Source organism: Neolamprologus multifasciatus, chromosome 22 (assembly GCF_963576455.1).
Source record: "Neolamprologus multifasciatus chromosome 22, fNeoMul1.2, whole genome shotgun sequence".
NCBI lineage: Eukaryota > Metazoa > Chordata > Actinopteri > Cichliformes > Cichlidae > Neolamprologus > Neolamprologus multifasciatus.
In genome coordinates this window covers 4339503-4361951 of record NC_140459.1, presented here as the reverse complement: position 1 = coordinate 4361951, position 22449 = coordinate 4339503, and the positions used below count along the sequence as shown (strand labels likewise).

Sequence of the window (22449 nt, the reverse complement as noted above, 5' to 3'; positions counted from 1 at the left end):
AGAGAGCCTGACGAGCCCAGTTGTAAGTAAGCTATTAAGACTCGACTGTACACCGTGTTCGTGTTTTCCTCCAAAAACAATAAGTTCTGTTGGAGCAGCCTTTCAACGCCTCTCTCTGTCTCTGCTAGCAAAGTTGACCCAGACAACAAAGTAAAGCTAGTTTTCAGCTACGAGCCGACACAGAACCCACCGTATTAGCCAGAGGTCCCTTTACTACGGTTCGGAGCCGCGGACCTTCAGTAACAGTAATAAATCACAGCAATAGTACATTCATGTAGTTGTAAACAGCATGATAATATATTAAGTAATCCAAAGTATTCAGAATACGTTACTCTCATTGAGTAACGTAACGTAATACATTACAGAATACATTTTGGGGCATGTATTCTGTAATCTGTAATGGAATACATTTTAAAAGTAACCTTCCCAACACTGAGGAGTGGTAATTTAATCTGTAAATAAATTAGGAATTTAGTCCTCAGCAGTTTGCCCGTCTCCTCGGCAACACCATAACAGCCAAACTGCACCTGTGTGACTAACTCAGTCCAGCTAAGGATGTTTGCTGTGAGAATTGAATCTCCAGGTGTGTGAGAGAAGCTGCCGGCCAAATTTTAACCAGCCATAAAATGTGTAAATAAGCTGAGGCTTCATCATAGCGCTTAGTGACAGGCTTCCATGACAAATGGTGGTTTGAGCGAATCCAGTAGTGCTCCTGTTATTTAGCTCTACCTAGCGATGGATCGCCCAGAATATAATCATATGTGTTAAAAAGCCATAAATATTTCATTTTTACATACACAGATATCATTAGTACCCATATATCATCACACCCCTACTGTGAACCAAACATACTGGTAAAAAAAAAACCTCACTGTGGCACAACACATCTTTGTTGTGTTGTGCCAAGCAGAGCCAATTTTGTAAAATAATAATAATAATAATAATAAACAAATTGTGACCCACCAAACATTTACACACCTGATCATTTAGATGCAGCGAGATGAACAAGGACAGGTCTGATCTACTCAAACATCCTGGTGTACAGTATATACCAGACTTCAGGTTTTAATCTCAAAGCATGTTTTTTATTCAAAATACAGAATAATACTTCTGCAATATTACACAGCGTTTTAATCTGATGAGATTCCAATGAACAGAACCCAAAGAAAAAGTATGAAACAGAGCATGTAGTCAACAGTTCAGTTATGAGGCGTAAAGTGGGACAGTTCGTAAAAGCAGCGATTGTGGAGGCAGCGGCTGTAAGCCAAGAACGTGACGAGAGTGCAGAACAGGAGAGAAATGGAACCTGATAGAGGATGACATTAAATATTCATGTGATGTTTAATAATAAAATGAACTCATTCATACTCAGTCGATTCAGTTCAGAAAAGTTGCAGCGACAGTTCACCCTCCATTCAGGCAGAGAAGCGCTTTGTTTTAACAGAAACCTTGAAGGTAAAAACCTGGCAGCTGATTAACACAGTGCAGCTTCTCTGTACTTACATTTAAAATGTCAAACCAATACTCTTCTTACAGTGTTGTTGTATCTGCATGTGATGAAGATGACGAGACAGGAGTGTTACGCTACATTTATAACAGCCAAATATATATAAATACATGTATATGTACTGGTACAATATTACAACAGGATGGACCTGTCTCCTTGAAGTTATATTTATACGCTGAACACAGTGAATGGTGATCATTTATTTTATCAATCATATATATGAAAAGTTATGTAAGCTCATATATGACCTTGAAATATACTCAAACAAGCTTTGATCTTATTATAATTTCCATTTCTGATTACTGCAGAAATTGTAATGTTTTCCAGTAAAGTAGCAATAGTGATATTGAATCATATCAGCATTATTTAGGCTACGTTCACTCTGCAGGTCTTGATGCTCAATTCCGATTTTTTGATCAAATCCGATTTTTTTGTCTGCTCGTTCACACTACAAATAAAATGCGACAGCAAACGCGCTCTAGTGTGAACGCTCAAAGCGGCCCGCATGTGCAAAAGAAGACGTCACACACAACGCGCTCTGTTTAGACCCAGAGCAACAGTATTGTTTGACTGATGGATCTTAATATAAAGACTTCAGACTTTACGTTTCCCAATTTTTGCTTTAAGTTATTTTGTTATTTACATAATAATGTAAATAACCTAATAATGATCCTTATTGCTGTTTTAGAGGAGCGCTGCTTCAAAGGATAGTTGCAGATTTCTGTCAGAATCTGCAGATTATACAGTACAAATAAAATGTTCACGTTTCTCCAACGTTGTCTTCCCAACAGTTTCACCGGATGGCCAGGAAGCATTCGGGATGTCTTCTCCGGCGCTGATAATTGGCGTCTGTCTTGTGTCGGTGACATAAAAGACGGATTTAATGCGACATGACCATCAAACAGCAGTCGCTTTCTAAAACATCGGATATGTATCGGATTCAGAACCACATACGAAAGTGACCCAGATCGGATTTGGAAATATCGGATTTGTGCCGTTCACACTGTCACACCATGATCGGATATGGGTCGCATAGGGTCAAAAAAATTGGATATGATGCGCTTTCGCTGCAGTGTGAACGCCTAAGTGCTGCAGAAGCTTCATGGCTAACCCGCAACATGATCCCTTTTTGGCATTTAAAAAATAAAACTGAAAACCATTTTTAAAAGCTTGTACCATCCATTTACTTCTGCTTATCCAATTCAGAGGGACACAGTCTGTCCCAGTACCAATTATATTTTACTGACAAGTTTGGCATTAGTAAACACACAATTTAGCAGCTTTTTCTTTTTAAATTTGCAAAAGTGTTTTTGTTTTGAATTAAATGCATATAATTGTAATTTCAAGAAGACGGGCTCATACATGGTAATTCAAAATAATCTCAATATACACAAAGGATCAACAAAAAACATCATAGCAATCATAAAACAGCTCTGCGGGAGAAAAGGCAATCAGGGTTTTGTTTTTTTTCACACACCACTAAAAATAAACTTTATGACTTTCTCAAATTGGCAGTCAGCACACAGTTGTGATGATGGTCACATCGTTACCTGAGCAGAAAGGCAGCTTTTTAAAACGAAATGAGAAAGCTATCAAAGCGTAGCCACAGTAAATGCATTCGGGGTAAAACAAGAGTGACATTAACACAACATTTAACTGCTGAATGCTCTCGGCTTGTGCGATCGTGCATCTATGAGCAGAACCTTTCTCGGAGTAAACACGCAGAACAAAAGTCATTTTAAAAGCTTATTAGCTAATGGGTGAATTAGCTGTGCGAATAATAAATAAAGAGAGAAATTAACTGGAAAGCATTTTAATATGTGCCGAGCGTCATAAAAACGTTAGCACTGAAGGTGGCAGATATTTTAATTTTCAGCAAATTCTTAAATAAGTAGTGAGTTTAAGTAGAGGGATGAAAATCATGAATATTAAAACAAAAGTTGGAAGGAAGAAAATTTTTCTTTTCTTTTTTTTTAAATCATTTTTGAATTACTAACAACAATAGCCTCTAAACCCTGCAAGATCATTAGTAAGACAATACAGAAGTGTTTCCCACACACATCTGAGCAATAAGATCACCACATTCTTTGTAAATGAATGGCTTGTTGTGCAACAGAAAGAAATTAAAGCTATTTTTTACTAAATTAGGATACGATAATGGGATATTTTGGTAAATGCAGTAACTAAAGCACTAGTAAAACCAGCGACTCTTCTAACAAAATTGCTCTAAGTCAACAGAAAAAGCTATCTCTTTGGTAAGACATCTCTGGGAAACCTCCTCACTTCTCTGCACCCTCTCCCTTACAAGACTGGCAGATAAAATGCACCATCGCCTCCAGTCCACTAGCTACTGCTGTCCTTGTGAGGGAGGCACTTCTGCCAGGGGCTGTAGGGCAACGCCAACAGCAGGAAGAGGATCCCACCCACGATGAGGACAGCCCCCGCACAGCCAATACACGATACTGACCAGGAGAGCTCATGGTGGAGAGGAACTATGTGATTGCTGGCAAGAAAAGCCAAAACAGACTGGTGGAAAACCAGGAGGGACAGGAGCACCAGAACACCTGTGATGGAGGAACCAGAACGAGCTGTGAGAGGTATAGTTTTGGATAAATTTGCCTTAGTGAGGGTAACTTTTACCTTTACTGACCTGACAGAATGAAGCATGCAGATGCTGGTTTAAGGAAAAACAGGATCTCCTTACTGAGAGCCATAGTGATGCAGATGGCGCCCATCACCATCAGAAACAGGCTGAATAGGGCCAACATTGCTGCTGCCACATTCAGATCTACATAGGGAATAATGACAGTGTTAGACAGAACTCGATCAAAAGGTGGTTCATTTATTTCTGTGTTCAACAGGGAAAAACGTATCGTATCTAAAAGACAGAGCGGACAAGTTTGTAACCAGCTGCTGCCTTTGTTTTTGTCTCACTGTAATGTTGCTGTAGCATAGCGTTAGGGGGTGTCAGCACAGAAGGAGACTACCAGAGAGGATACCACTGACTGAAATGATGAAGTGGTAAAAACATTATTATTGTTCTGTAGCAATCAACTGTCAGCAACAAAGCGATGCACGACGAGTAAATCGCTTTAAATGCGGACAGATGCTACTTCAAAGCACATTGTGCGCTGTCTGTCCTGCGTGCTGCACAACAACATTCAATATTTAGTATTTACTGCTGTTTTCACTTAGCTAGATTAATGCGATGGTGTTGTGTATAGTATGTTGCATTGTTTTGTTTTTTTTTTTTGCTTGTTTTCTATTCTTTTTCTCTCAACAGGTGATCCCGGAGATATTTTTTCTTCCCCCCTTTCTCACTGTCCCTCTCCCCTTCTGTTTTTCTTTTCCTTCCTCTTTCTTTCTCCCTTTCCTATCCCTCACTCATGTCTGTCCCGTCTGTAACAACTGAAAATAAAATAAATAATAAAAACAAAGGTCGATCAAATGGACCAATACGGCAATGCCATGATGATCCATTTGGCAAAATAAATCCATTGGGTATCCTTGTTGGTCTTCAGACAACAATTCTGACGGCTAAAGAACCAAATGGGACAGGCGGGAAAAAATAAATAAATAAATAAATAAATAAATAAATAAATGCGGACAGAGCTTTCGTGTGTAACAGCTCGTAGCAAGGTTGAACAAATGATACGTAAACTATTTTATATTTGTGTTAGTAGAAACCAGGAGCCTACTTCATGGCAAAAATATACACAATTAGCCAGTTCACTAATGACGGGGTGACACAGTTGAGGAATGACAGTAACAAATTGCAAATGATTTCCAGCTTTGTACGCAGTTTGGTTTGACTAATGAAACAGGTCAAAATTAGCGATGGGAATGATCCCATGTTGCAAATCACAGCTTCCATGTTAAGGCATGAGGTTTCAGGAGCTTGCTCAAATAAAAGCTGCTTAACATTCCAGTTTGTGAATCACTCTGTTGTAATAAATGCTCAACTAACATTGTGACTGCATACCCAAACTAAATCTGAAAGTATTGAAATTACAGTGAATTCATGTTTTGGGGCATGCTCAATCATCCAGGTAAGTAAACGCTAAAAGGTTGATTCTGTTCATGTGGACGTAACGTTTCGTCACTCATCCAAGTGACCTCACAGCCCGTTGTTCATTCAGTGGGCTGGTTTAAGTCAATGTGCAAATGTACTGTTTATAAGGTTGGGGAAACCTGCAGCTGAGATTGAAGAAGTCAATTGGATTAATTCAATTCAATTTTATTTATATAGCGCCAAATCACAACAAAAGTCGCCTCAAGGCGCTTCATAGATACAGAGAAAAACCCAACAATCATATGACCCCCTATGAGCAGCACTTTGGCGACAGTGGGAAGGAAAAACTCCCTTTTAACAGGAAGAAACCTCCGGCAGAACCAGGCTCAGGGACGGGCGGGGCCATCTGCTGCGACCGGTTGGGGTGATGAAATATTTCTCCCACTGAAAGCGCTACGTCCACATGAACAGTGACGCAAATCGTGTGACACAAGTTAGGTTGAACACAAAATCGGCTAACCCTCGGCTAGCATACACTCACTTAGACTCTGGAGATAAAAGTGAGTATTTTGACCTTTCCTGTAAAACCAGCTGATATCCAGGCCAAGACTTCCTCTTCCATGTGCCAGTCATTGTTTATGAATGCTAAAATGTCACTGGACAGTTTAGATTTTGGCAAATTTATTTCCTCAGTTGCGCTCCACATGGACTCATTTACATGAACACAACCAGAGCTTTCTAAATTTGATTAGACTTCAGGTGGAATACAAATGCAAATAAGAAAGCTTATAGTAATAAAAAAATGTTTGTTTACAGGTGATATTTGATTCTACTTATTTGCAGAAGTCGTTTTGCATAGATTACACCAAAGACACATTTGAGTTGAAAATGTGTTAACACAAGTGATATTTTTTTAACTATAAGACAGCGGTACACAACTTTTTTTGTGCCATACACCGGTTTATGTCCAACAATATTTTCATGGACTGGCCTTTAAGGTGTTGCAGATAAATACAGCAAAATTAAACCCAAAAAAAGAACATCTATTCATAACACACGAAAAAAAACCCAGGGAAAGCGACTTAACGATAAAAAAATAACGATAAAAATCAATAAAAACCCTGAAAACTATAAATTTCACACCCAAGCCTCAACTCATGACTCACTACCGGTCCATGGTCCACTGGTTGGAGACCACTGCTGTAAGAGAAAGAATATAAAGTAGTGCGATAAAGTTGGGAAAAGGGTCATCTTTGTTGTTGGATTCTGAAAATATATATCCTGCCAAAAAATAAGACAGCACTTTCTCTGCTAGCTACAGAGCTACAGATAATGTAACAGAAAATGTTTGTGTTGAACAATTTTCAGCACAAGGGACTACAGATGGTGGATGATCTGATATCCTCGTGTTGGTGTTGTTCCCAGATCATCATGAAAATGTTGTTCCAGGTTCAACATTGCAAGTGACCAATCACATTATTGTGACGTTATTCTTTTGCGCACCAACCCATTCGTGCATTTATGAAATTCCAATGTTGCAAGGACAATATCAATTCTGCTTAGCGTTTATTAAAGGGTTAGGGTCCGTTGATCAGCGGACAAAGGCGGTTTCTCGCAGCTTAAGTACAGTTTTTTGTTTTACGCCGGTTTTTCCCGAAGTCGCAAAAGTATGACATCACAACATTCTGATTGGTCACTTGCAATGTTGATCCTGGAACAACCTTTAGTATGATGATCTGGGAACAACACCAACACGAGGATATCAGATCGTGCACAGATGGTAGTCCCTCCAAAACCACCGATGCTACAGATGTAAATGGCATGTTGGATGTCTTGGAAAGTGCTTTTATTCCAATAACACAATCATCTTCAGATGGAAAAGGTTTGGATAGGTGTATGGATTTTGAATTAGACTCCAAATGAATCATTTTTCATACTCGTGGCGACTTTAAATCACTAGATTGAGGCTTATAGCGTGACAATGATGTGGCACCAGTGAACAATGAGTTTTTAATGTGCGTCCGTCTTTCTTCATTCAGTGTATGGCGCTGTGTGATCTTAATACATTATGAAACTGCCAGTGAAATGGGAGGTTAGACAGCAGCTCGGAGGCACTTGAACGCAGCGTAGGCGGAATGCATTTCAAACACTCAGGGAGCAGACAATGACCAACCTGAAAGAGCGTAGCAAGGAGGTGAAGGGAGACACGGAGAAAACGATGGGACAGAGAAATACAGGGATAGATCATGGGAAAGGTGATGGCAGGATAAGAGAGGATAAAGATGAAAGGGCGGAGAGGGCACAGGTGAAAGGGGGAGGGGGTCAGTGAGAGGTACATGTGGAGAAAAGAGAAAAGAGAGGAGTGGGCAGCTGAAAGAGCCTAAGTGACTCACTTTTCTGTGTCGTCTTCTGAAACATCACAGCATTTTCCCCTGTGGTAAAAAACTTGAAGTACGTGCAGTTCGATTCTGCAGGAGACGAAAGACAAATCGCTATAAGTGACATGAACACTGACAGGTAATCTCCGGTAGTTGCAAATTATCTTGATCATCTTTTTGAAATTCAAGAAGCCACATCCCCACATCCTCTTCCTCTTTCCCACCCCTGGATGCTTTGGTTTCAATTATTCTCCATCAAACATAATCAGCCGTGAACGTCAATGACAAGCTCAAGGTGACAACCCAAAGCTTCCTGCGCAATTTGTATTCTGCCTTCTTGATGATGTGTTACAGTAATTAGAAATTGGCCGTCAAATAGATTGTGACACCTCTATCTGTTCCCTCGTGCATTGGCAAACACGAGCATGCACAACACGCGCACACATCACTCTTAATTAGTGTGATCAAAGCCGCATCCTCAGTGTTCTGGCTTGGTCTCTTTTTTTCTGCTGCCGCAGCTATAAGAGTTTCAGCGAACACTGCAGCACTCTAAAATCCCAATTGACAGAATTCAAATCCCATCAACAAATAAAGGCTCGCTGTAGCTGGCCAGTCAGGCGATAATTGGACTTTCCTTTCATTGACCACAGAACATGTGTACACTTTAATCCCCAAAGGAATTTGTGGGCCAGCATTTCCATCATCAGTGTCTGGCTAAGAAGAAAACTCCTAAAATAACATCTCACATTTAAATTGGATAAAGGAACTTAATAAAGCAGGAAAGTCAGAGCAGTCAGTGATGTAGCAGTTCATCTGACTCATGATCCGTCAGTTCCCAGGTTATTGCCTGTAAATTCAACAAATGTGACCTTGAACACAGAATGGGTGAAGACATTAATGTAGGCGGAGTAGCAGGTCTCCTGAACTGTGGACAGACGGATGGATGGACACATTGTTGTGGTTTATACTGATCAGTCCTTTGACTGGATGAGCTAAAATCTGAAAATTCAATGATGATCATTTTTAAATTCTGAGGTTTGGGTTCAGCAACTTGCTGTTTTTCATGTTCTTCGAATAAATAAATCTGTGAATGAATAAATATTTGAGTTTTTATTGAAAATTGTAGTATAGACTGAAAGCTAAACTTTATATACATCCATATTATATTAAGAGGAGATTTTATCTCAAATTATACTCCATACATTCATAAATGGAATCACTGAGCTGTTTCAGAATGCATGTATGCATCACTATTAGTGCTATGTGACATCTCAATATGGCTACATAATATCTTTATTTGAGCAGAATTAACCTCCTAAGACCTGAACTCTTCCACAGCATGCATTTTTAATTTCTCTTTGATATTTGGACACATTGGGGCCCGATGAATGTAAAAACAAAGAATTACCCAATTTTTTTTTACCTTATTTTTGTTTTTATGAAAAATCAGAGCCACATATGAGGATATTCGTTTAAAGTTTTGATAGAACAGTAGCAGTATAATGTCCTCGTAAGTGGATATCAGGCCCTTGTAGAGCAAAATTCAGTATTTTGGTCTAAATAACCCAAAATGTGATGTCCACATATGTGGACGCCAGGTCCTAGGAGGTTAAACCTTGGTAAATCTAACCTTCCATGTAACCATATAAAAAGAAAGAAATGATCAAAATGAGAGTATATTATATTAGTGATGGGTGGTCCAGCTCGTTTCAAAGATTTGGCTCTTTTGACTCGGCTCCCTTAGAAAAGCCTGGCTAAATGGCCCTTCATTCAGAGCATTGTATTTTAGCCTAATTTAGCAGTTCCAGATTATGTTACTTTTGCATTTTGCTCATTTCTTTAGCCTTGAATTCAAATTCATCTCCTTGTCTCTCTGTCTCTAGCCTGTACCGCTGCACTCGTTGTCTCCTGAACCTCTGCCTTCTTGCTTCTTTTACATAATGTTATGATCCTAGCCTGTTTTTGCATGTGATTGGTCTGCTTGGTGTGCCCAGCAAAATGAAGAAGATTCTCAGCAGAGCTGAGCAGGAGCGGTTAAAAAATTGTTTCGCTTTTGTTGTTTGCTACAAAGAATCGGCTCGTTTACAAATGACACATATTGCATTTATTGTTCTACTGCCCATGATGTTCTGCAGAGTGTTTGACTTTGTAACACATGTACTGCACTTACTATGTTCTGGTAGTTTTTAACATTGTAGTTTAGCCATTTAAAGGAGTCTATAACATAAAAGGGGGTTTGTTTTGTTCTTTGACAGTGATTCTTTTTCCTGATGGTGAGGGTGCAGGCCTTGAATTTTACTTGTTTCAGCTTCATATTCATTCCTTCCACATGTTCAAAAAATCTCACTGCACCCCCATTACCCTGTAAAGCTTTCTCACTTGATGATAATCAAAGACATCTCTTCTCTGATACGATGCAGAGATGTCTCTGTGGACTCCTCAGTCCAAAATCTCAATTTTGTTTTTTTATACGAATCATTTAGCAAAAAGAGGAGTTCATACAGGTGAGTCATGGGAAATAGGAGCGATACTGCAAATATGTCCTGGTCCTGGGTCTGGTCATTCAGTGTTTCTGATTTTTGAGTTAAGTTGTACTTTTTATATTATGGCTTCTGTGTTTTTACTGTGTTCCACGTCTAGTCAGTTTTGCCTCTGTGCCTCATGTTTCCTCTGTTCCCAGGTCTGTCATGTTTCCACGTCTTAGTGTCAAGTGTCTGTGTGAATTGTCTCATGTTTCCTGTTTTATTTCCATAGTCCCCGTCCTGCGTGCAGTCTTTCTAGTTTTGCCTCCCCTTGTCTTGTTACCTTTGATTACTCCCAGCTGTGCTCTCCTCAGTGTATTTAAGCCCTGTGTTTCTCTCTGTCAGTGTTGCTTTGTACCGTTACCATGCTGTGTGCTTTTCCCCCCTCCTTGTTCTTGGTAGGGTTCTACCTCTAATCCCAGTGTCTTAGTTCCTGGTCATTAGTTTCTAGTATTCTGTTTGTGGATTTTTGGTTCCTAGTTTGTTTTTGCTACAGCGCAATAAAGCTGCCTCTTTCAGTTCACTCTTGTGTCCTGTGAGTGCTGCATTTGGGTCCTTCATCCTATCTGCCACACAGCACACTTTGACAAAATAGCTTTAACAATGTTTCCAAAGTTTTCCAACCCACAGTCTCATGTTGTTCTGCACCTAAAACTGTAAGTTGTGAGATCAATAGACTGGTAGGGTATATGACAGCATAGAGTTGGAGCATTGGGTATTATTTTAGTCTATTGGTGTTGAGGTGCTGTTTTGGACATTTTGAAGCCTCAGCTGTGGGCTGTTTGAGCAAGAAGAGACCATATTTGTATTAGAGGTTTTCATTATCAGCTAATGATAGCAAGCTTGATTAGCAGGCTGCATCCATAAATTCTTTAGGTGCAACACACAGACACCTGCTAATTGGTGATAGACTCGAATTTTACTCACCAAAACTAAAGCACAAAATTCTTGAGTGTTCTAATTATTAGTTAATGGACCAACAGCACAAGTATGAAGGGAGGGTCAAACTAAGTATATATGAGCCAAAGCTGTTTTCATACCAGGATATAAACATGACTTTTATTGCTGTAAAGTTTGGCATTTTAAATGGGATCTGAAGTTTTTTGCAGTTCAATGTGGCAGTTGTTTTGCTGCTTCGGTATACGCTAGACAAGTCAGTCTATCACAAGGATTACATATACCACCACATACTCTTGCATCAAAACATATGATCAGTTTAGAATGACCCGTTTATCTGATGTGCATGCCTTTGGACTGTAGGAAGAAAGTACAGCGAGAACATGCAGACTCCACGCAGACAGGCCCCAGCCAACACTGCTGAACATTTTAAATCATTAAAACAGATATATTAAAACTCATGCACTATGAACACAAGTTAAAATTCAAGTGTTTAGACACTCAAACAGAAGCCGGATATTGTTGTCCTTGTTCTGTTGTATCCCTTCACTTGACCCAAAAACAAAATGTGGACCATTTCACTCTGTAACAATGACTCAGTCAGTTACTCAGCCAGACTATTCAGCCTGCCAGCCATCAAACAGTGAGCCAAGCATCATTTGTCTAGCCAAAAAGTCAGGTAGACCACTCTTTCATTCTAACTCTCTCCCTCAAACTGAACTGTCCAACAAGCTCGACGGTTTGACAAACGTCCAGTCAGCTCATTGCTCCATCAATCATCTGTTCAAACCTCTTTTCATCAGACAGACTAGTCATCCATCATCCAAAAGTTAGACGCACATCCACCCAACCGGTCAGTAATTTCACAAGTCACCTCCAGCCAGTTCAGCAGGTCCGCAGCTCTCTCTCTCTGGGTCAATATCAGACACCCACAGGGTCTTGGTGCAGCCCTTCCACAGGCCATAGTGGGCTGTCAGACAAGTCTGCAAAACAAAGACTGTTGATTTAAAATCAGGGGTAATATTTTTTGCCATCGATCACAGGGTTTTGCCCTTTGGACCAAACAGCCTTTCATTTCTAAAAGGAAATGACTGTTTAGTTGGTACTTTAGCCCGTAATACTTCTACCCTGGACAGACAGCAACATAGCTCATGAACAGACAAAAGTCTGACTTTCACCTGATTGTTATAGAAACTCTTCGGTGGTGCCAGCTCCACCCAGAACTCAGTCCCGACCCCGAGGACTGTCAGGACTACACCAACAATGGCGACAAAGAATGCTAATTTGATCTGGTGACAAAACAAGAACAAGAACAATTTAAGTTAACGTAAGGATTTTCTTTCATAAATGTACTGTCACTGGCGTGTGCTCAAGTCGTGAGGTGTAGTTAGTTACAGTGTCCCTTACTCGCTGCCCTTTTGTCTCTAATTGTTAGCGTTCATTCCCAGATTATACAGTCAATCCCTGTTTGGTAGGGACCCACACCTGCCAAAATCTAATACACAACAAAAGATAAATTGCAAACTAACTAATGTGCCCCATTTATATAACATTTTATTCACAGCATTGTGCAAAAGTCTTGAAGTACCATTTCTTTATATTTTGCTTGGAAAATTGGGACTAGTTGCAATGATTATTGAAGCAATGGGGTATATAAGGTAAAACTAGACAGCTTGTACTCTCTTAGGCAACCTTTATTTTAATTTATTTTAGTAGTCTTCAGGAATATCCCTAGCCCCACTGGCTAAAATATAGGCCCAAACTATGACGGAGCTATTTTTTTCTTTGTCATTATGCAAATGACCAGATGTTCATTTAAAGAATAGTGTAACTGCCACTGCCTCCAGTAAGAACACCATTAGATAAATTTCCAGGTTATTGCTTATAAATAACTTTTGAATACCGTCAAATTCAATGTAGTGACAAAACGGGATGTAAACATCTTAAATAAATATGTTTAGATAAAACGAAATATACTGCATATATATATGAGAAACAGAGTTTTTAATAGAAAGTTAAACAAGCAAGTTAATGAAATGAAACACGCACACACATACACTTACACTGATAAGCACACACTCATCCCCCTCCCTTTCCAAACGCCTTCGATGCTTGTTTCCTGCGGGGGAACACGGCGGGTCTATGTGCCGCGCTGGAATGGTAGCGCTGTGCTGTGTTCGCTTCGGATTACTCCTCACCCCCCACCCAATCCTGTGGCTTGTCATGTCTTTCACAATGTTGTGCTGTGGACATGTATGTGCTTTTTGTACAGAGGAGTTTTTTTGTTTCCTGTTCTCATGCTGTCCTACCATGGAAGCACGGCATGAGTAGACGTCTCTTTTTTTCCTCTTGTACTTTCCCATTGTAGTGTACATTTCAGTGTTTTTCTCTAACGCTACCGATCTCCGACTTGTATCCCCATGTAATGTCTGTGTTGTGTGTGTGTAAGGTCGGGGGGGTCCCATTTCACTGCAGGGCAACCTGCATGTGGCAAATAAAGCTTTGATTGATTGATTGATTGATTGAAATGAAGACATCACTTTCAGTTTGTCACATATTTATTTATTTCTAAATGTGTTTGTAACAGTAGTTTTTAGGGCATTTTACTGAGGATGTATTGATGAATTTGTTGATTTATTTATGTAATTTAAATTTTGTCAGTTTTGATCCTCCATACCATCCAGACAATAAACGGCAGCATAGAAATAGGCCTCCTACCCATCACTCCTACACACAGCACTACACAGAATCAAAACGGTGCTTTCAGAGGTGTCTGGCTGAGCTCAGTTACATAAAATTACTTAGATTATTTAGACTGTAATAATATTAAGTAGTTGTTGGTCTGTTGGTCTGTAAAGCACATAATGCTGACTTTTTTACTAGTGACCAAACAAAGATATGTCCCATTCCCATTTTTTATCACTGCCTGATGTTGTCAGATGAATGACGGACAGCAAGGCCAGAAAATTGTTCTAATAGTAAAATAATACAATTTTGAAATAGGAAAATTCACAGCTTTTCATAGTCACATACCTATTTGACACCTATAGATTGCATTTCAGTTTAATCTTTATCACCTTATTGTCAGATAACTGGAATTAATCTTTTCAAAATATGTTTTTTCTAATATTCAGAGCCATTTTCTGATCCTGTGGTGTGTTTCCTGTACCTTGACTTCACTTCAGGCAGCTATTTGATTGATTGGTTCTATTACCTCCAGACTACGATCATGCATCCAGAAAGTAAACATACATCCACACAATATAAAACCAGGTACCTTTCCCTCCTGGGCCTCACTCATGGCATGTCCTGTTGATGTTGTCCTGCGGCGCTTGTTCCCACCAAATGTACTGCGTCCACTCATCAGGCCGGCCAGACCCCCTGCACCCTGGGCTGGTCCTCCTGGTACAGGCCCGCCAGCCACTCCGGGGGTCCCTGGGCCTACAGTGCGGCCCTCCTCATCAGTCACAAAAAACGTTGACCACATTTTGAGAAAATATAAAACTACCAAGGAAGCCGGGCAGGGTCCAGTCTGTGGTCTAACTCGATTTGGGCTTTTCTTCAATTCAAGATTAAGAGTAGAGCAAAAACAGAGGAAATGTCTACTTAGAAATTGAAAGAAAAACAATTAAAATGTCCAGAATGGGACCAGAAACTAGACATACAACGTCTTTAGCAGGAAAAGGTGCCAATTATCCTTCTCTTGAAAAAATGCTGAGGAAAAATGGTGGCTTGGATGACAGATACAAAACCGCTAAGTGAATCATCATGGAAAAAATAAACGATTACAGATTATAGAAGATGTAGTGAGAAGAGTATCTTCTGAACATCAGTAGAGGTAGGTCAGGAGAGTAAGAAAGGACATTTCCTAGAATGAAAAGAGGGAAGAAAGAATCAAAAAGTAAGAGCCATTAAATATGTTTATATCATCATAAAAGAGGCTTCACATACAGAATGTGCACAACATGCAAGAGTCACAGAAATATTCAAAAGTGTCAGCTAGTGATTTTGCAAAAGGCTTTATTATATAAAATGTTATTTTAGTAACAGAAATCTGAATTCTCAAATACACAATATATACAAAGTCAATATAAACTAATTCTTATCTTTTTGGACATAAAAACCAAAAAGCATTAAATATGCAGAATTTAAACAATTTTATTAAAGGAAATGCAAATGTGTAATATCATGATCTAGCTCTTTGAGTCAGTCACCCCAGCAATTTAAATCAAATGATTACATCGAAAACCATTGTGAACTTCATCAGAGGTGCCAACTCATACAAAGACATATTACACAGGTCTGTAACAAAAAAACTCCATAGGATTTTTTGACTGTTTCTTATAGATGTTTACTATGGAACAGGATTAGGGCCACCGGGGGGAAAAAAAAAAAAAAAAAAAAAAGCGGCTACATCTTTTTTTTTTTTTCCCAGAATTCTGGAAAATTTATCTCAAAATTCTGACTTTAATCTTAGAATTAGAATCTTAGAATCTCTAGAATTAGAATTAAGGCAGCACGGTGGCACTGTGGTTAGCACTGTTGCCGCACAGCAAGAAGGTCCTGAGTTCAATTCCACCATCAGGCCGGGGTCTTTCTGTGTGGAGTTTGCATGTTCTCCCCGTGTTTGCGTGGGTTCTCTCCGGGTACTCCGGCTTCCTCCCACTGTCCAAAGACATGCAGCTTGTGGGGATAGGTTAATTGGAAAATCCAAATTGTCACTAGGTGTGAATGTGCGAGTGAATGTGAGCGCAAATGGTTGTCTGTTCCTGTGTGTTGGCCCTGCGACAGACTGGTGACCTGTCCAGGGTTTACCCCGCCTCTCGCCCTATGACAGCTGGGATAGGCTCCAGCGCCCCCTGCGACCCTGAAAAGGAGAAGCGGAAGCGAATGGAATCTTAGAATTAAGGCTTTTTTCTCTGAATTCTTTTTTTTCTCAGAATTCGGACTTTTTTCTCAAAATTCAAACTTTTTCTCAGAAATCTGACTTTAATCTCAGAATTCGGGGGGTGGTAACATAAAATTTACCAAAAATATCCCATTCAGCTGAATAATTTTTTTCTTGAAGACCTGTGTTATTTATGAGAAAGTATTGTATTATAAAAGTAAATCCAGCTTTGACATTTCATTGTGACTGACCAATGGCTCAAGCAAGATGGTTATTTATGTCAGTGAAATGTCTGTGAAGGTTCTCAGTCATCCAGCTTATAATTTATTTATTTATTTATTTTTAGAAAGAGGGGCAATACATATTAAAGAACATTTTAACAAATGTAAATATGCCAGATTATAGCCTGGGGCTAATTTCCATCTGCAGACTCTCTGGCAGGTTGGTGTTAAACACAAGTTAGTAAAAACATACAGAGAGACTATTTACAGATCATGTGACAAGGACAAAAACAGTGATCACATTATACTAGAACAAACAATGACAAGGAGAGTGGACACAGAGGACAGTATACATAACAATAAGGGAAACACATCAATTATATTGCACAAACCCCAGTATTGTACATGCCCTGACTGTCGTGATATTGCGTTCACCCATTGCACTAACAGTTGTTTCCCTTTTTGTAATACACTAACTCTTTTTCCCGTCCAATATAAAGCATGATTATATAACATGATTACATGTTTAGCTATGAAGTCTCATTATCCGTATATTATCAGTTCACCCAGGTGTAAATAATGTCAAACTCTCCAAAAATAGAAACTTTCATGAATGTCATTTGTTAAATCTTAAAAGTAAATGAACAGTTCACAAGACTCTAATTGGGCCATGAAAATGTTAACAAAAGACACTGGTTCTTCTATTCCTGTGGGATCTGAGCCCACATGAAGCAGCTGTTCTGTAACAAAAGTCCACTGTAACTTGAGCCAAAAAATGACTGCATTAAATAACCAGGATTCAGTGCTTTCATCAGTGCACTTAAAAAACAGGAAGAACACAATACTGGAGAGAGCTCGCAAATACTAGAAATCAGAAATAATTATCTGTGCCCTGTTCTCCATTTTTCATAAGGACTCTAAGCCAATATAAAGGCACTTAGCATGGTGGTGTCAAAATCAATTATCTATTTTGAGATGTTGACAGCAAGCACATAGAGAAATAGTCAGCATAGTGAAATCTTAACCTGCAATCTATTCTGAGATACTTTGTGGTACCTCAGCGACACTCATCGTGTTCAAGACACGACCAATTACCTATTCTGAGAAACTCTGTGATACGAAGTCACACAGACACATCGCCGGTCTTAAACCCTTTGTTTCTGGAGGGGGAATGACGCGGCTGCCCCGCTGAGTTCCACCCAGATGTGGTGACAACAGACACAACATGCAACCCGGTGTCTTGTTAGCAAAAATGAAAGATGTTCCCTGGGGAGAAGACGCAATTTTACTTTCATATCAGCATCTACCTTGTGAACAAGATAACAAGTCACAGAGTGCAGGCTTAGAGACGTTTTCAGTCAGGTTTGTGAAACAGAGATAATAAGCCACAACAACACAGTAGAATATAAACATATGATCACATTAACAGACAAAATCCTCCACTTAATGCACATCTTCAAATGCTGAACCCTTACATATAATAATGCACTTCATCATAGTGATTTATCTCTGTTGATTGTGAAAGCTTCTTGCACAGTAAGTAGAATGTTTTTAAACCTCTAATCGCAGGGCACAGAAGGATTTGAGCCTATCCCAACTGACACCGAGCACCCTGGACAGGGCGCCAACCATACGTATTTTCACCTTTGGCCAATTTAGTACCACTAATTAAACAGACGCATGCAAACTCCACAGCAGGTTATGAACCAGAACCCTTTTGAGTGTCTTAGTGACATCATTAATGACACCAGCATTTATACATTTTGTTGCAGTATTGTTCAATCAACTCATTAGCTTAATCTAGTTTTATTATACGACGTATTGTGAACACCATAGTTAACTATACCAATAATATTGTGAAATGTGTGGACATTTTGAGGGGAATATGATAATAAAGATCATCAGTTTATTCTATATTTTTATTATTTTACAAATGTTATAACAATTTTACAGTGATTTGACAGTGCAAACGTATTAACTGCAAAGCAGTTTGTTCTAATAGTCAAATTAGGTTGTAAACATTAGGGGCTCTCCACATAGTGTGGCCTAGATTAGTAACAGAAAGCCACGAGTCAGAAAAAGTAATTATATACTTGAAATAGCTCTGGTTAGCACACACATTTATCCAATGACAAACATGTTCAAACACTGTTAGCAGTTAAATTCAACATATCTTCTTCTATAGCATCCGTGTTATCTGCACATTTACACTAAAGTGGAAAAGAAAATGCACAAATAGTTTATAGTTTTTCTCAAATCTTAAATAATAGGTAACATTACTCTGGTGTTAAGATATTTTCTAACAAGATTAAATTTTTCTTTAAAAGCACTTTTGTGATTTACTTATGTTGCTGAACTGCAACTTTTCCCCCTAATTAAGTAAAACTAAAGTTAACTCTGCTCCTGAGAGGGCAAAAAAACCCAAACATTTATTGCATTTTGTGGTATCATTTGTCTTTGTGCTGACACTCCTATAATAACGCCTACATAACACTGTAAAAATGACGTAACAATACACTGCAGGCAATTTGTCAAAAAGACAGTGGTGCAAAGTGGTCACTATGAGCTTCCATATGTAAAGCAACAGCAAAACATCACTGACGTCTTTAACTGCTCGTAGCTGATTTCAAATATTTCTTATGTAAAGTGTCCGGACACCTTTTAAAAATATAATTAAAGTCTGCTGTCCTTACTCATCAAAACCAATCAGGTCTCACCTTATAAGGCATCCAATATAACGCGCTGGGAAAGCAGCATTGAAGCACGAGCAGGAAAGTCCAGCGTCAACCTTTAACAAGTTCACTCACTTTCTTAGTGAATCCAAAAATAAGCCAACATGGAACCCACACAAACGCGCACACACCAAACACCATAAACACTCTGTAAAGGCAACGTTTGAAGTTCAGCTTTATTCCCCCACCAGCCCGGCCCCCTTCACACAGTTCAGCAGCCAGAAATTATCATGCTGAAATTAGACACATTAGTCTCACTTTTTCACTCTTTAACACGTGCTGCACGCCCGCTTCGCTGCGCTCGCCGCCATCTCACAAATATCACAACAATGATATTAACAAGTTGCTGACCTGGTTTTTGTGTGTGTGGTTCTGCTCGGAGTGACGGTGGGCGAGCTGAGGCCGGGAGAGGGAGTGATTGAGGGAGGGGAAAGTGAAAGGGGGAGGGGGGGGAGTGTAGGTCAAAGTAGCTCAGTATTACGTCTGAGGGGGGGTAGATGGGGTAACATGTGCTCATGCTTGAAGGAGGAGGTGAAAGAGAGATGGCGCGTGTGTGCGTGTTTGTGTGTGTATGTGTGTGTGTGTGTGGTATTCAGTCACACTGTAGCTTCTGTAAGTGAATCTGTTTGTTTACGCTAACATGGACAGTTGCGTTGGACGGCTGTCTCAGCTTCAAAGTGTACTTGTGCGAAAATTAGCACACACATTCAGACCCATCCCCTTCACTGCATGTGTGTGTGTGTTCCTGTGTGTGTGTGTGTGTGTTCCTGTGTGTGTGTGTGTGTGTTCCTGTGTGTGTGTGCCTCCTCTTTCTATTTTTGCTGCCCACCTGTTAATGACACTAAATCCGACCCGGGGGAAAGGGCTGCAGCAGGGGGCTTGTGTCAGCTCCGCCCTGGCTGTGAGGTCCATGTCTGCGGCCACAGCTACGATCCCGCTGATTGAAGAGGGAATTGTAGATTCAACACCTCAAGTAACACTGCCGGTTAGCTGTCGGTTGGCTCGCACGATCGGATGTTAGACTGGTGAGACCGATTCCACCAGACAGTGAAAACTTGATAGCTTACTGCCAGCTGACAGCAGCAATGAGACACCTTATCCAGTTTGTTTGCTATAACCAATTTAAAGCATTTCCGTTAGTCTTTAAGGACTATTATGAAACTTAAAATGAACCCATCAAACATTTGGACACTCAGAAACACTGGTAGACCAACAACTACTTAATATTATCATTTTATGAATTAAAACAAAAAAGAAAAACAAAGAAAACATTCTGATTTCTGTGGAAGTAAAGGAAAGTCTGCAGCCAGGGACATATTGCTTTGGATTCCATTTTATTCTCTTGAACGTCTGGATGGGAATACTGAGCAGAGAAGAAAGCAATTAAGTTTACCATGCAACAAATATACATTAATGTTATAAACCTGTTGTTTACATCATTAAAAATCTGAATCCAGTAATACTTGTCTATGGATCGTGTGCTTGTTCCTGTGCTGACATGATTAATGCCTCTGTTTTGTCCTTCAGTACAGCTTTGTCCAGCCACTGGTAGGATTTCCGGATGCAAGCCACTTTCTATATTTGCCGGTGGTACATACTGTGCAGGGGTCCTTCCATGATGGTTCGTCCTCTCAAGGAATTGGCAAGAATACCAGAGGAGTGAAGCAACAGCTACTGGTAGACAGAGCAGTCACCCAAGACTGCAAGACCCGGCTCCCCAACCCGTGCACTGCCTGGATTGATTACAAGAAGGCCTACGACTCCATGGCCCACACCTGGATCCTGGAATGCCTAGAACTATACAAGATCAACAGGACCCTAAGAGCCTTCATCAGGAACTCAACGGGGATGTGCTGAACAATACTAGAGGCCAACCTTAAGCCCATAGCACAAGTCACCATCAAGTACGGGATCTACCAAGGAGATGAGCTGTCCCCACTGTTGTTCTGCATAGGCCTGAAGCCCCTCAGTGAGTGAACGAGACACCGATTCACTGATCCACACCACCAGGATCTACAGCAGGGACATGGAATGTCGTTCGGATTGGAGAAGTGTAGTCGGATTGTAACGAAGAGAGGGTAGGTAGTCAGAACTGAGAGGATCGAACTACCAGAATGCAACATTGAGACACTGAGGACAGCTACAAGTACCTGGAGATCCCACAGCAAATGGGAACCACGTAGAGGCTGCTAGGAAAGCTGCAACCACCAAGTACTTGCAGAGGGTCAGCTGAACGATAAGATCAAGATCAGGGCTATCAACACCTACACCCTGCCCGTGATCAGGTAATGGATTGGATTTATATAGCGCTTTTCAAGGCACCCAAAGCGCTTTGCAATGCCACTATTCATTCACTCTCACATTCACACACTGGTGGAGGCAAGCCACGGTTGTAGCCACAGCTGCCCTGGGGCAGACTGACAGAAGCGAGGCTGCCATATTGCGCCATCGGCCCCTCTGGCCAACACCAGTAGGCAGTAGGGTAAAGTGTCTTGCCCAAGGACACAACGACCAGGACAGAGAGCCCGGAGAACGAACCGGCGACCATCCGGTTACAGATACGCTTCCCAACCCCCTGAGCCACAGTCACCCCTGGTACCCTGCTGGGATAATAAGTTGGCCAAAGGAGGCGATAGAAGCCACTAACATCAAAACAAGGAAGCTCCGGACCATGCACCCCAAGTCCAGCACCCTGAGGCTGTGTGATAAGAGGATGGAAGGAGGTCGGGGACTGGTGAGTGTCAGCACCACAGTCCAGGATGGGACAATGAACATCCACGAATACATCAGAAAGATGGCCCCAACCGACCGTGTGCTCAGTGAATTTGTCTGGTTTCTGGACATGTTTCCTTTCCATATGAAACATTGTCTTACTGCTATTGGATTCATATGCTTTATTTGGTGTTGGTGTGAGTATTAGCATAGTTGTGCAAGAAATTGAAAAGCTTGACTAAAGCATTATTGCTCCTGACAGTCATCAAATCAAACAATCAAATTGATTGTTATTATTCACATTTCACTTACATGAGTAAGTGGTCAAACAAACCCTCCCTCCAAAAAACAACCCAGTAAGAAGGCCTCTCCACAAACAAAGCAGTCTCTAAAACTAAGGTGATGTTGATATCGTAACAAATACATGTTTGTGGGCTCTAGCTCACTGTGTCGCAGTGGTACAAGCAGTTTGTTTTCCAACTGTCTAATCAGAGGGTCAGTGAATGGCTGGTCCTCCAGCTGCCAGAGGGAGAGAATACTGCAGTCAGATGTGCCTGGCATTGTGATAAACTGTGTGTGA

The 22449-nt window shown here is 40.4% G+C and overlaps 1 protein-coding gene and 1 long non-coding RNA gene across 3 annotated transcripts in view; one reads left to right on the top strand and one right to left on the bottom strand.

Annotated features, from left to right (window-relative positions):
* LOC146492682 (uncharacterized) overlaps positions 1–22449 on the top strand; it is a 147754-nt gene that overhangs the window by 109761 nt on the left and 15544 nt on the right. The gene's annotated exons all lie outside the window — the stretch shown is intronic.
* cacng6a (calcium channel, voltage-dependent, gamma subunit 6a) lies at positions 1064–19572 on the bottom strand. 2 transcript variants are annotated; one of them, XM_085148376.1, is made up of 7 exons: positions 19509–19572; positions 14594–15184; positions 12495–12605; positions 12191–12299; positions 7913–7987; positions 4158–4295; positions 1064–4071 (listed from the first exon to the last, which is right to left on the bottom strand). In XM_085148376.1, exons 2-7 carry the CDS (start codon positions 14801–14803, stop codon positions 3851–3853), a joined length of 864 nt encoding a protein of 287 aa, XP_085004502.1. In that variant the 5' UTR covers positions 14804–15184; positions 19509–19572; the 3' UTR covers positions 1064–3850. The 2 variants fall into 2 exon arrangements, with proteins under 2 accessions (XP_085004502.1, XP_085004503.1); XM_085148377.1 differs by lacking the exon at positions 19509–19572 and adding an exon at positions 19143–19494.

Excerpts from the sequence above, each read along its gene's own strand:
- cacng6a (XM_085148376.1), bottom strand. The coding sequence starts at position 14,803 with ATGTGGTCAACGTTTTTTGTGACTGATGAGGAGGGCCGCACTGTAGGC. Across the intron at positions 7,988-12,190 it reads ACCTGCTGAACTGGCTGGAG|AATCGAACTGCACGTACTTC; the intron begins GTGACTTGTGAA and ends CGTCTCCTGCAG. Across the intron at positions 4,296-7,912 it reads TCAGAAGACGACACAGAAAA|ATCTGAATGTGGCAGCAGCA; the intron begins GTGAGTCACTTA and ends TTCCCTATGTAG.